This window comes from Ascaphus truei, chromosome 18, assembly GCF_040206685.1.
Source record: "Ascaphus truei isolate aAscTru1 chromosome 18, aAscTru1.hap1, whole genome shotgun sequence".
Lineage (NCBI taxonomy): Eukaryota > Metazoa > Chordata > Amphibia > Anura > Ascaphidae > Ascaphus > Ascaphus truei.
The window spans coordinates 29,494,405-29,510,838 of record NC_134500.1 but is presented as its reverse complement, the minus strand read 5'-3'; the positions used below and the strand labels follow the sequence as shown (position 1 = coordinate 29,510,838).

At 47.2% G+C, this 16,434-nt stretch overlaps 1 protein-coding gene across 4 annotated transcripts in view; it reads left to right on the top strand.

The window, feature by feature from the left end:
* Window positions 1–16,434, top strand: part of LOC142469098 (serine beta-lactamase-like protein LACTB, mitochondrial) — a 49,116-nt gene that overhangs the window by 12,282 nt on the left and 20,400 nt on the right. For 2 of the 4 annotated variants that reach the window (XM_075576006.1, XM_075576005.1), the window contains 3 exons: window positions 4,048–4,216; window positions 4,835–4,901; window positions 7,539–7,729. In XM_075576006.1, the coding sequence (XP_075432121.1) occupies window positions 4,049–4,216; window positions 4,835–4,901; window positions 7,539–7,729 (426 nt within the window). In that variant the 5' untranslated portion in view covers window position 4,048. Of the gene's footprint in view, window positions 1–3,397; window positions 3,439–4,047; window positions 4,217–4,834; window positions 4,902–7,538; window positions 7,730–16,434 lie in introns of those variants that run through there. The other 2 variants (XR_012788959.1, XR_012788958.1) reach the window with 2 other exon arrangements.

Sequence of the window (16,434 nt, the reverse complement as noted above, 5' to 3'; positions counted from 1 at the left end):
CAGGCAGGATTACTGCTTTAGATATTGTGAAGCGGGGACATCCAGACACTGGTTAAGAGGTTCAGGAAACTAGTCATTCACATCTGGCTTTTATGTCTAGATCTGAAATTTACGCACACACACACACGTAACAAGGCCTAATTGTAGTATAATGTAATACAATAAATACATTTATGTCAAAAATGAAAGTTGTTCTGACTAGGAATTTATTAAATGTATTTTTTTTATATATTTTATTTTAAAAAGCGGGGTTGGGGGCGGGACTAGGGTTGGGGGCGGGACTAGGGGCGGGGTTGGGGGCGGGACTAGGTGGCGAGTAGATTTTTTGGTTGGGCGAGTAGATTTTTGGGTGATTTGTCGAACACTGTGTATATATATATATATATTGTGAACTCAGCCTTTTTCTTTCTTAGCTTCCGTTTTTCACACCACTGTATATTATTATTTAAACTAAGAAATCACAGAAAAACAAATTAACTGCTAGGCGGTGCTAGAGGAATGAAGTAAATATGAAAACACAGAAAAAGAAACCTCTAAAAAGCACGCAGACAAATTATGCAAAATAATGATAGTAATTTATTAAATCAGAAAAAAATGAAAAACAAAAACAGCTGACTGAAAACCTGCCTGACTAACAAAAAGTGAATAAATAAACCCAAGGAAAACTAGATTACCATATAAAACCCAAACATAATTTGAACAGTACCCAAGATGATTGACCACTATGGGAACTGAGTTCCCATAGTGATCCAAAAGCCGGCCGGCCGTAAATGCAGATACTGGACAGAAAAAACACAATAAAGGCGATTAAATAAAAAAACCTTTAAAGAAAATACATAAAATATGGTAAAAAATAATTAACAGGCATGCTATACCAGTGTGCAAGGCACTTCATAGAGAAGACCCATAGACATGAAACTATACATATAGTACATGACATAAAGGAAACATTATTAGAAAAGTACTTCAGTGACCCAAACACAGATGTCAGAAGAAGCCTTAGCGGGTGAAACGCGTTGGTGGGACTCTCACGCTGCTGGCCCTGCCTGCTAGCACTCTATTTGAACAGTATATTTGTGCTGTTTACCCCTGGAAGTCAGTTTTGGATTGGGACTTTGCTTACCAGTGACTGCAGTGTTATACTATCACAGGAGCTGAGTATCTTCCTATTTATATAAAACCAGAGACAGAACATAAAACACAGACAAAGCTCAGTTTGCAGGATGGTTGTGACAAATCTAATTCAGAGTGCTTTTCCTGGTAATGTACAGGTTAATAAAGGCTTCAATTAGACTTAGAACTTTGCAACTAATATTGACAGATTTACTATAAATCATTCTTCCTGTTATTACACAGGTTATTAAGGATTTATATTAGCGTTAGGGACCCCTGAATTGTGGTCTGCCGTGAAGTTGGCTCAGGGGCTTACAACAATTTTGGCCAAAAATGTCAAACTAAAAGACCATTTTACTTAATAGATATTTATACATATATATTTAGGCACTGCACCGTGTATGAGTTTCACTGGATGTGCTAAAACTGAGCTTGTCTGTGTTTTATGTTCTGTCTCTGGTTTTAATATATATTGCCATGCTCAGTAGCACTCCTCTGTGACACTCATATGCTTATATATATGTTGTGGTTATTTTGGGGGTTCAATAGGAGCTTTTTAGGTGTCCAGTATCTTCCTATTTACCCATTTTTCTGACATTTGTGTTTGGGTCACTGAAGTACTTTTCTAATAATGTTTCCTTTATGTCATGTACTATATGTATAGTTTCATGTCTATGGGTCTTCTCTATGAAGTGCCTTGCACACTGGTATAGCATGCCTGTTAATTATTTTTTACCATATTTTATGTATTTTCTTTAAAGGTTTTTTTATTTAATCCCCTTTATTGTGTTTTTTCTGTCCAGTATCTGCATTTACGGCCGGCCGGCTTTTGGATCACTATGGGAACTCAGTTCCCATAGTGGTCAATCATTTTGGGTACTGTTCAAATTATGTTTGGGTTTTATATGGTAATCTAGTTTTCCTTGGGTTTATTTATTCATTTTTTGTTAGTCAGGCAGGTTTTCAGTCAGCTGTTTTTGTTTTTCATTTTTTTCTGATTTAATAAATTACTATCATTTTGCATAATTTGTCTGAGTGCTTTTTAGAGGTTTCTTTTTCTGTGTTTTCACACATATATATATATATATATATATATATATATATATATATATATATTTAAATAGACAGCGCCTATTAAGGTAACATACCCAAAAAGTGGTTACACAGACCTCAAACAGATCACCAAATGACTTTGCCAGCACAGATGACCTACAACAATCAATATAAAGTGCAAATAAATTTGTGGAGTAGATAACTCTGATGGTGCTATGTGAGATATGAGATATGTGTGTGATAAAAAGAATATGTAAAAAATAAAATGTGTTTGTAAAAACTATATATGTAAAAAATGTATATTTTATAAGGAAAAAAATTCAACAATAAAAAATCAAATAAAAATATATTAAAAAAGTCCTTTGACCCATTAATGGATAAACCTTGTAAGGATAATGTTAGGGTCCAGGCTGCTTCTTCCTTGGGGTCAACAACCTCCCAAAAGATACCCATTAGAGAAACAAGAAGAGGAAAAGGGCCCGATCCTTGTGTAAAATCCAATAACAAGGTTTAATAATATGAAACACGACAAATGCACACTCACAATTTGTCACTGCATAAAAAGCATTGTATGGGTAAGCCCATGCGCCAACATGTAGCCAAATCGCCGTCTGTTTGCTCCGTCACGTCAGACCTCAATGCTGCTGGTGTCACCTGGTAGACTGTCCCTCCGGCAACCCGAAACTGCAGCCTGTGGTTCCTGGCAAACTAGGAGTGCGACTCGGGGAACTCCTTTTCCTTCCTGGCATTTGGGCTACTCCACCACCGTAGTTGAACTAAACCACGTGACCCTACGCGTTTCTTCCGGCACAGTGGATTTCATCAGGGGATGGAAAAGGAGGCTGACGTCACTAGAGTCTCGCGGTACTTCCGCGTCACTATTGGAGAGACTTCCATTGAACTTTTTAGGAGCCTATTGATTGCCTGTTGTCTGGCGGAGGACCCCGCGGTTAAGCCTGGACTGTGCCATTGACCAGCTAGCACAAGCTGTCCATGCTGTGAAAGATGCCATCTGCCCAGTGTGATCGCAGTGAGTTGGTTGTGTCCCCATAATCCATCTACCAGCTGGGCATTCGAGTTTCCTTAAAGATACCTTTTATGTGAACATTGCATATTTATTTCTTGTAAGTGTGCATTGCCTACCACCTATTTTTATAAATAAATATTCATCTTCCTACTGTGAAGATAATGCACTAGGGGGTGCGCTTCTTTCTTTTCTTTTTCATTTCAGTTGTGGAAGTGATTCCTCCTTTGGATTCGGCTGCCCCCCCCCCCCCCCCCGCTATAACAATTGGTGATTAGCTTCTCCCTGGTTTGAAGTTTTGAATATTACCTGGACTATCAAGTTTGCTTAATTGTTTTAATTTATTTATATATTTTTTTCTGGGTTTTATTCATATTTTTATGTTTAAGGTTTGAGGACATTTCGTTCGTGGTATTGCACGGTTGTGTTTTAATATATATATATTATATATATATATATATATATATATATATATATATATATAGTGTTCGACAAACCTATACATCTGCACGCCCCGGGCGAGTGGATTTAACATCGTGGCGAGCTCCTATTGGCCCAAGCAGCACACGTGTGGTACTAGGTGGCGAGTAGATTTTTTGGTGATTTGTCGACCACAGCATGTATATATATATATATATAATTTGGGGGCTCTGATAACTCCAATAATGTTTTCTGCACCACACCCCGCAGGGTATTGCTTTGGTTTCGCCCTTCCTTGTTAGGAAGCGGCCTCTGGGCTGTACCACATGTATAGGGAGGGGCCCAGCCCTCCTCGGGTTTGCCTGCGCACGGCTGCCGGGTTGGAGGCGGGGTAGCGGGGAGAGGGCAGTGCGGTGACCCCGGTTGTTTTTTTGCAGAATGTTTTCCCGCTTGCTGAGGCCTCCCTCGGCTCGGGGCCCGGCTCTCTGGCTTGCTGTGGCTCGGGATACAGAGGAGGCCGGGGATGGAGGGGAGAGGAGGAGAGGGGGGAGAGAGGTTTACAGCAGGGCCACGGAGAGGAGCAGGGAGCTGCTGAGAAGGATCAAGGTGACGGGAAGGACGATGGGGGGGGGCTGGAGGGAGTGGGTAAGTGGGGGGGACAATGAGGTAGTGGCGCTGGAGAGAGGGATAAGGGGAGACTAGAGAGAAGGTGATGGGCTGGAGAGAGGGGTTAAAGGGGACAATGGGCTGGTGAGGGGGAGGGAATGGGGGGTAAAAGAGGATTGGAGAGAAAGAGGTGAGGGGGAGACTTGTGAGTATTAAACAAATGACACAGTGTGTCATTTAGTATGAAAATGTTTTTAGATCAACTCCAGAACACTTCCTTATCCGCACACTATCGGTGCCGGCCCGGCCTCATTCATATTCCAAATCCTAACAGGTTTTCCGCTGGAAAAAGCCTCCGCATTTCCTAACTCTAACACCCCCCCCCCCTGCTTCTCTGTGATATCGCCCCCCCCCACTTTGCTATTCTAGAGATAACAGTATGTTGATAGAAAACCAATCTGTAACATTTCCCCCTATTGTTCGTTCCCGAATAGCCACCTCATTCTTTTCTCCATTAGATATTGAGCCCCTAACACAGAGCCGGAAACACTAGGGAGACGTGTGCAGCCGGGGGATTTCATTGCATGGGGTTACCCTGACATGTTGTACCCTATACAGGACGAGGTCGGCTCTCCTGGGGTGGTGGTCGGGGTGTCGGTAGATGGAGAAGCTGTTTGGACAGAAGGTGAGTAGACGACGGGTTGGTTAGTTAATGAGGGCAGGTTTAATCACTCACTATAACACCCCTTTAATACATCCAATCCTAAACCTACAGAACCCGAAAATACCTAAATACCCCTTATACTGTACGTGTCTCCCACAGTCCCTGCATTTTATCCCACTACCAAAGGCAGATCTGTAGGCAAAGGACTAATATATTTAAATATCTGTAACGCTCGGCCCTCCCACAAGCCAGACGAGACCCCGGGACTGAGGTGGAAAGGGTAAAACCACACACCTAGCAGCAAACGGGGGCACGGCCAGAGTGTGGTAGTAGCGTAGGTGGTCCGGGTAAACAGAATGTAAATGATACCGTACTTGACAGCTCCGGCGTAGAAGGGTTAAGTTTGTATGCCAAGGGTCGTGGGTTGGAGAGGGCAGCGTAATCGATTGTCCGTAAGCCTGGGTCGAGGAGTGGAGAGAGCAGTGTAGTAGTTTGTCCGTGTGCCGTGTCCAAGGGTTGTAGAGGTCTGCAGCGTAAAAGTCCAAAGCAAGGTCCAAGGGTTCCAGAGGGCAGCGTAGTAGAGTTCAAAGCAAAGGTCAAATCCAGGGAGGTCAGCAGAGATTCCAGGGACAGGAGCAGCACTGAAAAGACAAGAGAGGCCAGGCGACAGCACCAAGATACAGAAGCTATGCAGAGCAAAGAGGAAATGGAGAAGAGGGATTATATAGGGGGCTGGGACCAATCAGAGAGAGGGGAGTGACGCAGGAGCGGCCTGAAAAGGAACCTAATAGGAGAGCAGAGAGTGGAAGTTTGGAACCAATGGGAGTGAGGGGAGGAACGGAGGAGGGAGCTAGATAAGGCCCAGATAGAGGAGAGTTGCTAGAGGCAAAGGGAGTGGTCAGAGTAAGGGGAGGAACGGAAGGACGGACAAGGGAAGGGACAGAAAGGGAAGGTGGACCTGAGAGGCAAGGCAGATGGGGAAGAGGCGTGCCGGGCATGTGCGTGACGTCCGAGAAGGCGGAGCATGGGGAAGGTGCACCGGAGGATCCAGGAGCAGAGAGAAGAAGGGGAGGAGCAGAGGGACGGACAGGGGAAGTGTCAGGTAAGGAGGGAGAAGCGGGGAGGCGGAGCTGACGGGACCCGAACGGCGACACGGCACCAACCAATAGCGGCTTGGGTGTGCACACCCGTAGGGCTGACGCGCGTGGGCAGGAGGTGCAGGGGAAGCTGCCAGGAGCGGGGAATGTCGTCGGGGAGCCTGAATGGCCTAAGAAAAAGGTAAGGATGCGCTGGACGCGGGTATACCCGCAGCGCGGATCCTTACAATATGTCTTTTTTATGGTGTTAAGCGTGTATATGGACCCTATTAACCCTGTCACTGCCATTAGTACACTTTGCCCCTAGATGGGGCTGACCCCTTAACCCTGTCACTGCCATTAGTACACTTTGCCCCTAGGGTCAGTCCCACGTAGGGGCAAAGTGACCTAATGACAGTGATATGTTTAATGGGTTAAACTCACTGTCATACTGAGCCACTAATTGAGCCAGCTGTACTGAAGTAGGGATTTCCTGAAAACCTGGCCTGTTTGCGGCCCTCGAGGACTGGAGTTTGACATGCCTGGGTTAAAGGGTTAATCCCATGTAGGGGCAAAGTGACCTAATTACATGGACGTGTTTAATGGGTTAATTAAAGGGTCAGTCCCACATAGGAGTCAAGTGACCTAATGACACTGATTTGTGTCCTGGAATAGGATTCTTTATTTCTCTGTATTTTTCCTGCTCTCAGGCTGCCAGCCCTCCCCAGCTAAAGTTACATTTCTTTCCCTGCTCTGAAGCCGCCAGTGCTGTGTATATTGCAACATAGTTGTTACAAGTAATACCCTTTTACACAGCCTCTAGTCTGTTGCCCTGGCAACCTAGTAATACTCACAGTTTGAGATTGGTTTAGCCCTCTCCCCTGCCTTATCTGCGTATTGTTATGCCCCTTACTGTGTTCTTGTCTGACAGGAAAGTGTGCTCCCTCTTTTCCAACAAGCAGCCAAAGTGAGTAGACACTTCTTCCACTGCTCCCTCAGGAAGGGAATCCTTTTTACCTTCCCCTCAGAGAAGCACTCCTCATAGCAGAACACCTTACTCTCATAGCAGATTTCTCTTGTCAGGAGAATAATCTATTACAATCCACATACAAGAACTTTTACATTTCTGTTAACTCCCTCAATAAAGTTGAAGAAAATAGAAGGACTTTGTTTGCTTTAAAATGGGACAAGTTAACCTACATGGACTTACTCACATGCTACATATGAGCCTGGGTCCAGAATAATGTGTTTAATGGGTTAAAGGGTCAGTCCCACGTAGAGGCGCAGTGACGTGGTTAATAGGTTAAAGGGTCAGTCCCACTTGGAGCAAAGTGACCTAATGACAGGGACGTGTTTAATGGGTTAAAGGGTCAGTCCCACGTAGGGGCAAAGTGACCTAATGACAGGGATGTGTTTAATGGGTTAAAGGGTCAGTCCCACGTAGGGGCAAAGTGACCTAATGACAGGGACGTGTTTAATGGGTTCAAATAATTTATAACCAGTGTATAGTGGGAATGCATGACGTGGCTGCCCGGCAGCGAGGGCAATAACTCTATAACGGGCGCCTGTCTGCCTCCTGCAGGGCTGGGATTTGCCGACGTGGAGAACCGCGTGCCGTGCACGTCCGAGACAGTAATGCGCATGGCCAGCATCAGCAAATCCTTCACCATGGCGGCCATCGCCAAGCTGTGGGAGGACGGCCGCCTCAACCTGGACCTCCCGGTGCAGGACTACGTTCCTGAGTTCCCGGAGAAGGAGTTCGAAGGAGAAAAGGTGAGAACTACAAGGGGTCTCCTGTGTGAGAAGGGGGGGTATAACCCCTTGTACCCTCCCTTGCGAGCTACACCCTATTTAGAGGGGCAGTACCTGGTAACTACAAGGAAAACGACCTTACAAAGAGGGGCTCATCAAATGGGGCATGGTCTACATCAGGGATGGCCCAACGCCCGTCCTCAAGGGCCACTGTGACGGTAAATAAAAGCCACCAGATATATGCCTGGCAGACCTATGTTTAGTCTGCAGTGCAGCAGTGACTAGGTTAACTTCAGCTGGGAACCTCAGGACAATTAGTTGGATCCCAGCTGCCTAATCAAGGTGTGTTAAAAACCCCAGGCTGTAGACACATGCTGGCTAGCTGTTCAGGAGAGAGGAGAATACTGATAGAAGGTCTGTCTATTTGTATGCTATCTGAGGCAGGGAAATCCCCTGAAACTCTGGAGAGAGAACAGCTTGATACAAGGTCTGTTAGCAAAGTACATGGTTTATGAACTGTCTGTCTCCTACATAGAAAAGAGTAGCTGCCTTATTTTTACTGTCTGCTAAAGAGAAACTGTTTTGTCTGCTGAAGAAAAAGACATTTTTCTTTTGTTTGCTGATGAAAAGCTATTTTTGTTTTGTGTGCTGTATAAATTAAGGCTAAATAAATAAGCCTTATCCAAAGAACCTGCGTGTGTAGTTGCATTTACCCTGCAACATATGGTGTCAGAGGTGCTGGAATTTTCAAAAGGCTCCTGCAGTTAAAGGGCCACACACACACACACACACACAAGAATGAAAAAATGGAAGCATTTTTTAAAGAGTTTCTGAGCGAGCACACCAGACAGCAGGGACAGTTAATGCAGGAGCAGACCAAACAGCAGGGACTGTTAATGCAGGAGCAGGCCCGGCTGCAAGCAGAGAGAGATGAAAGACTATTGCAGCAGCAAACCCAGCTCCTAGCCCAGCAGCATGCAGCACAGGAGGAGTGGATGGCCAATCTGCTGACCCAATTCCAGGGGTCTGCCAGTCCAGAACTTGCAAGCAGACCCCCGATACTCCTGAGGAAAATGGCTCCGAACGAGGATCCAGAGGCTTTTTTACTGACATTTGAAAGAGTTGCCGAAGCTCAGGGCTGGGCTACAGATCGCTGGGCAACTGCTTTGGCCCCGCTCCTCAACTGCTTTGGCCCCGCTCCTCATAGGAGAAGCCCAGGCCTCATATCAGGGCTTCCCAGCAGATCAGGCAATGGACTACCAACAAGTAAAAGCCGCCATACTGGATCGCTTAGGTCTGACCCCAGAGACCTACCAGCAGCAGTTCCGGAACATGAAGTACACCGCTAAGATGAGACCCCGGGTCCTCGCTCAGCGATTATTGGACTTGTGTATGCGCTGGATACAACCCGAGGAGTTCACTAAGGAGGCAATTCTTGAGCAGGTGGTTTTGGAACAATTTCTACAAATAATACCCCCTTCCGCACGCTCGTGGGTAAAACGCCACGCTGCTGAAACCCTAACTTTGGCGGTCCGACTCGTGGAGAACTTCCTTGGGGCTGAGCAGCAGGTGAGTGTCCTGGACCCGACTCCACCGGCACTTGCGGACGCCCAAAGAGGGAGGTCGGATCAACGGGGAACCTACAGCCCGTCCATACGCAACCGCCAAGTCCAACGGAAGGAGCAGTCATTCCAGCAAGGACGGAGTCCAAATGCTGGTCCCCGCCGAGACCCTCATCTCCTTCCTGATGTCGGCTCGTCGCAAAATGAGAGGAACTTCCGAGGACGTCGCCCACAGGACCCACCAGATGCTTGGTCTCCAGTATCCGGTCCAGCGGAGCGCTATCCAGAGCCCCGTCCTGTGAGGGAACCCTCTCCATGTTCCGCCTGCGGAGAACAAGGCCACCGGCACGTGGACTGTCCACTGATGGAGTGTTCATTCAGCAGGACCGTCGCCTCGGCCTTCACTGGAGAAAATTTCAAGCCCTGGCTACTTCCAGCCCTGATTGCGGGAAAAACCGTCCAGGCCCTTGTAGATTCGGGCTCTGGGGAAACTCTGGTCCTCCAGGAACTGTTACCGCCTAACGTGTGTTCTTTTGACTCCCAATGGAGTATAGAACGTATACACGGCGATGTAAAACGCTATCCGACGGCCAAAATCCGGCTACAGGTAAAAGGTCAGGAGGCTTACCTCGAAGTAGGAGTCGCTCCTTGGCTCCCTGCCCCAGTTGTGCTCGGCCGGGACTGGCCTTTCTTTTCGGACCTAATGGCTCCAGTCTCTCATGAGGAGCCTCATTCTATGGCTCAGGAGAACCCTGGAAAACTGTTCCCCTTCTCGGCAGACCTTTTTCCCAGTAGACACCGGGTTCAAAAGACTCGGAAGCAAAGACGCTCTGACAAACAGGACTGGTTGCAGAAATCTGGGTCTCAAGGTGACCATTCTATTAGTCAGAGGTCACAAGTGATGGCTGGGGATGGCCAGAGAGACGGGAATATGGGCCCTGGAGTTTTACCAGACTTGTACCTCCCTGACTTTTGCCAGAAGCAAAGGGAATACCCAGTCCTTGCTAGACAGTATGACAAGGTGGTGAAAATTGATGAGCAGATTTTAAATGCACAGGGGGTGATAGTATTCCCCCATTTTGAGCTATCAAATGATATCCTGGCAGGGATAAAACATTGGACCGTATTTCATCCCGATTCTATTGGCCAGGGATGCATAGTGATATTGCTAAGCTATGTGCGGCATGTTCGGAGTGCCAGCTAACTAGTCCAAAAGGACAAAAACCAGCCCCTTTGGTTCCTCTACCCTTGGTGTCAGTTCCTTTTGAGAGGATTGGGGTAGACTTGGTAGGACCTCTAGAACCTTCTGCGAAAGGACACAGGTTTATCCTTGTAATAGTTGATTATGCAACAAGATATCCTGAGGCTTTCCCCCTGAGAACATCAATGGCGAAGCAAGTAGCCAACAAGTTGTTTGAACTGTTCTCACGGGTTGGACTTCCCCAGGTTATGTTGACAGACCAAGATACAAATTTCATGGCTAAACTGATGCAGGATGTCTTAAAGTTACCAGAGGTCAAGTCTGTTCGGACATCGGTCTACCATCCACAGACTGACGGATTGGTGGAAAGATTTAACCGAACTCTAAAAGGGATGCTGAGGAAATTTGTAGATTCAGAGAAGAGAGCCAGGGATGAACTTCTCCCTTTTCTGCTGTTTGCAGTGCGGGAAGTTCCCCAGGCCACCACGGGATTCTCTCCATTTGAATTGCTCTATGGCCGCCAACCCCAGGGTATCCTAGACCTCCTAAAGGAGTCCTGGGAGGAACAGCGGTCCCCTTCTAAGAATACCCTGCAATATGTACTAGACCTTAGGAAGCACCTAGATGTGGTCGGCCATTTTGCTAAGGAGAATCTTAGATCAGCCCAGGACAGTCAGGAGAGAGATTACTGTGACGGTAACTCTGTGACAGGCTATTAATAATACACACCAAAAATATAACTGGGTTGAACTGGACGAGGCTTAGATATGATAAAATATAATTTATTCCTTGAAAAAGGTGAACACACGAGATTATACAAATAACAGACAAAATATGCACTTACTTAAAGTTGGAATGATGAAACAGTCACATCTGGACTAGCAGTTCATACAGCAATCTTCAAAATCACCAAAAACACGAAAGACAATAGCCATAGGCATGGTTCTTATACAATTATTGCCCATTGAACACAACCTAAACCCAGCCCCTCTCATAAATCGGTGGTGAGGTTGACAGTTTTACCCCAGAGTAAAACTCCTCCCACCCAAGGACGTTTAAAAAATGATGTTTTTTCTGATTTACCAGGACAAACTAACTTAATTTCACATGCGATTGGGACAGCACCTGGGGTAAAAGTACGTTCCCGTCCTTATAGGTTGCCTGAAAGTCGTAGGGCTCTGGTAGAGGAGGTACAAGAAATGTTACACTTAGGAGTGATTGAGGAATCATGCAGTGAGTATTGTAGTCCACTAGTTATGGTCCCTAAACCCGATGGGAAGGTAAGATTTTGTGTGGACCTCCGAAAGGTCAATGCGGTATCCAAGTTTGACACATATCCAATGCCAAGGGTGGACGAATTAATTGACGCCCTTGGTAACGCGGAATATATATCCACGCTGGACTTGACAAAAGGATACTGGCAAATACCCTTAGAGGAAAAGTCCAAATGCAAAACAGCCTTTGCCACTCCCATGGGTTTATACCAGTTTGTGACAATGCCATTTGGACTGAATGGAGCCCCAGCCACATTTCAAAGACTCATGGATAAGGTACTGAGACCCCATAGGACTTATGCTGCAGCCTACCTAGATGACATTGTCATTTATAGTAAACACTGGCGGGCCCATCTAAATAGGCTGAAAGCGGGCCTCAAATCTCTAAGAGAGGCAGGGCTCACAGCCAACCCTAAGAAATGTGCCTTGGGTAAGGCGGAAACCAAATACCTAGGGTATGCAGTGGGAGGTGGAAAAGTAAGGCCACTAGCCGACAAGGTAGTTGCCCTGAAAGAAGTTCCAACCCCCCAAACAAAAACGCAGGTACGCTCTCTGCTGGGTTTAGCAGGGTACTACCGGCGGTTCATCCCCAACTATTCGGAAGTGGCAGCCCCTTTAACGGACCTCACAAAAAAGTGTGCCTCTAAACAAGTGGTATGGTCAAGGGATTGTCAGAGAGCCTTTGAGGACATAAAAAGGTGTCTATCAGAGGGTCCCATCCTTAGAAGCCCGGACTTCAACAGCCCTTTAATAGTGCAAACAGATGCATCAGAGATAGGGCTAGGGGCAGTGTTGTTACAACAGTTTGAGGGAGTTGAACTCCCTATTCTTTTCCTGAGTAGGAAATTGTTCCCGAAGGAAAAAAACTACTCAGTGATTGAGAAGGAGTGCCTCGCAGTACAGTGGCAATCGAGGCTTTGAGGCATTACCTGGCAGGAGTCCATTTTACTTTGGTGACGGACCATGCTCCACTGAAGTGGTTAAATAGTATGAAGTATTCCAATGCAAGATTGACTAGGTGGTATATGGCCCTCCAACCCTTCTCATTTGAGATTCAGCACAGGCCGGGAAAAGAGAACGCAAATGCTGACTTCTTTTCTAGAGAAGGGGTGGATGGTCGGGCTTCAGCCGTGCGTAGCCCCAGCTACACCCTAACAGGGGAGGAATGTAACAGGGTAAATAAAAGCCACCAGCTATATGCCTGGCAGACTTATGTTTAGTCTGCAGTGCAGCAGTGACTATGTTAACTTCAGCTGGGAACCTCAGGACAATTAGTTGGATCCCAGCTGCCTAATCAAGGTGTGTTAAAAACCCCAGGCTGTAGACACATGCTGGCTAGCTGTTCAGGAGAGAGGAGAATACTGATAGAAGATCTGTCTATTTGTATGCTATCTGAGGCAGGGAAATCCTCTGAAACTCTGGAGAGAGAACAGCTTGATACAAGGTCTGTTAGCAAAGTACATGGTTTATGAACTATCTGTCTCCTACATAGAAAAGAGTAGCTGCCTTATTTTTACTCTGTCTGCTAAAGAGAAACTGTTTTGTCTGCTGAAGAAAAATACATTTTTCTTTTGTTTGCTGATGAAAAGCTATTTTTGTTTTGTGTGCTGTATAAATTAAGGCTAAATAAATAAGCCTTATCCAAAGAACCTGCGTGTGTAGTTGCATTTACCCTGCAACAGCCACCAACAGGTCAGGTGTTGGGGATAACCCTGCTTCAGCACAGGTGGCTCAACCAGTGGCTCAGTTGAAGACTGAGCCACTGATTGAACCACCTGTGCTGATGCTGGGACTGATTGAGCCACCTTTCCTGAAGCAGACTAAGCCACCTGCACTGAAGCAGAGACTGACTGAGCCACCTGTGCTGAAGCAGGGATATCCTTAATACCTGACCTGTTGGTGGCACCTTGAAGACTGGCATTGGCTGCCCCCTGCTCTACATCCTGAAACTTATCAGGAAAGACTAAAGGACCTTCATACGCGCCGCTCGGGGGAGAGAGGAGACTGGGTAAAAATCTATAAAGCACAGGAGGGAAGCATATATCAGAGAGAGAGAAGAGCTGGAATAAAAGGTAATTTCTCTGACGCCGGAGGGCGGGAGGTTCAGAGAAGATGCGAGGAAGGATTTCTTCACGGAAAGGGCGGCGGAGACATGGAGTAACCACCCAGCAGACGTGGTAGGGGCTAATACAGGACATGTTTGGGATTGTACCAGCCATCCTCCGCAATCCTGTGTGTTTAACTCGTATAATGTTAGTATTTTGCCCTCGAGTCCCATTCTTTGTGTATTTAAAAATCCGGATTTTCTGTATTGCTAGTGACTGAGGTTACCACGGTTACCGTCGGGCTGCACTGGGATGAGCTCCATTTTCACCTCCCGGACACTTAATATATTAACCGCTTATACCTCCTGAGCGGAGTGTCAGAATTAAAAAGGACCCTTGACGTACAGATGTAGCAAGACTTGCGCGACCGACCGGCCCCCAAATTAAAGCTGCGGGGGTCCCTGTTCCTGAATGTGACCCCTGCACGGTTAATCTTTCACATGATGGGTCATCACCGGGGCGAGAAAAACCATACTAAGTGTGACGTGAGGGGGTAACCGAGCTCAATAATGAAGGTTAAGCCCACTTGGTTACCCCTGATCCGTGCTTTGAGGTCCTAGAGTGTCAGCTCTTGGACCCGGCTGTCGTATATTCATCACTGTGGCTGTGTGTAAATTATGCAACAATACAGTATTTTTGTGTTTTTGCCTTTCGAGGCGTGCCAGCAAGCAGAGATTGCTAGGTTAGGAGTTTCAGGGTGGGTTTTGCAGAGAAAATCTTGTCAGATTGTGGCTATGTAGCGGGGTGCCCGAGTTACGGGATACCCCAAAGATGTACCCAAGAATCAGGTAAGAACCTCGGAGACATTGGAGCACTGTGCTCCGGTCAAAACCCTACCCTGGAAACGTTCTTGCGGCTCACCGCCAGTATTCCCTGCTGTAGCACAGACCAGAAAGGTAAAACAGGGCGTAGGGGACCAAGGTATCCCCAGAATGGCACAGGGGTCCCTAGTATAAGGAGGGAAGCCCAGTTCATGCCCAAGTCACCCTGGCTCAGGTATAGGGGTTCAGGGGGTACCCCAGCTATGTGATAAAGCTGTGGGGGTTTTATTTGTGTGCCAAATGTAAAGTCAGGTTTCTACAGTGTGACAGGGATAAGGCTAGTAAGGGTAGAGAGTATATCTTCTTATTCTATCCCTGACACCAGAAAGGGGGACTTAGACATTTTAGCACAAGATACAGTGTAACAGTATATTTTATTAAGGAGTTATGTTTAATAGGTATATATGCTTGCAACCTGTATAGGAACCGTGGAATTTCCAAGGCCTGGGTTCCGAGAGACCAGGTGGCCACCAGGCTTGGTGCCACTGTGTCTACTCGGGTCCTGGACTTGATAGCCTCAGGGATGCCAAGGTGGTAAGACATGCGGAGTACTGGAGTTGCACTCAAGTACCCCCAGCCTGATAGCACACAGGGCTATCCGGCCACCATATCCCCAGACATTGTAGAGCCTGGACAGCGGGTGGGCTCGATATACTAAGAGGCAGAGGTGCCAGGTTAGCGCATGCCCGTTAGCAGAATTGAAATCTGTGCCCACCCGGCTTCAGTATACCGGCAAATTGGTGATAGGCTGGCAGAGAAATTCCCACGCGCCGATTGGCTGTAGTGGTTTGTGAATCGGACTCCAAAACCTATAAGAAACCTTGCAGCCAATCAGGACCTCAGATTCCAAGCGCCAAACCATCAGCGGCAAATTCAAGATCCGAAAAAAGATACCCTGTAAGAAATAGACGCGAGCTGGCTTCAGGAATTTCAACTCAAGAAAAGTCCCGCTTTTCAGGGGCCAAGTTCTGAAAAGGAAACATAGCGGTCGCAGCTGCAACTGCAGGCCGAATTGCGTTTCAGGACTTTTGTGAGTACCTCCCGGTCATTGGAAAGGACTCATATAGACTTCATTTGTTAACATTTCGTTCTAGGACAGTTTAGTTCGTTTGCCTAGATCCCAGTAAGTGTTTTTTTCATTGCAAATTATGATCCATTGTGTGTATGTCTTTTCGTGGAATAAATTACAATTTATTTTACCGCCTTGTCTTGCTCAATCATATGATCCCAGTATAAAACGTGTTGATAAACATGGTCTCCTGTGACACTAAGCTTTTAGATGCACTGCGTGGCCGTCTCTGTCCGCGCGTGGCCGTCTCTGTCCACGCGTGGCCATCTCTGTCCGCGCGTGGCCGTCTCTGTCTGCGCGTGGCCGTCTCTGTCCGCGCGTGGCCGTCTCTGTCCGCGCGTGGCCGTCTCTGTCCGTGGGCTCCAGGCAGAGACACGGATCCCAGCAGAGAGTTAGAGACACGGATCCCGGCAGAGAGTTGGAGACACGGATCCCGGCAGAGAGACGGAGACACGGGTCCCGACAGAGAGACGGAGACACGGGTCCCGTCCGAGAGACGGAGACACGGGTCCCGTCCGAGAGACGGAGACACGGGTCCCGTCCGAGAGGCGGAGACACGGGTCCCGTCCGAGAGGCGGAGACACGGGTCCCGTCCGAGAGGCGGAGACACGGGTCCCGTCCGAGAGGCGGAGACACGGGTCCCGTCCGAGAGGCGGAGACACGGGTCCCGTCCGAGAGGCGGAGACACGGGTCC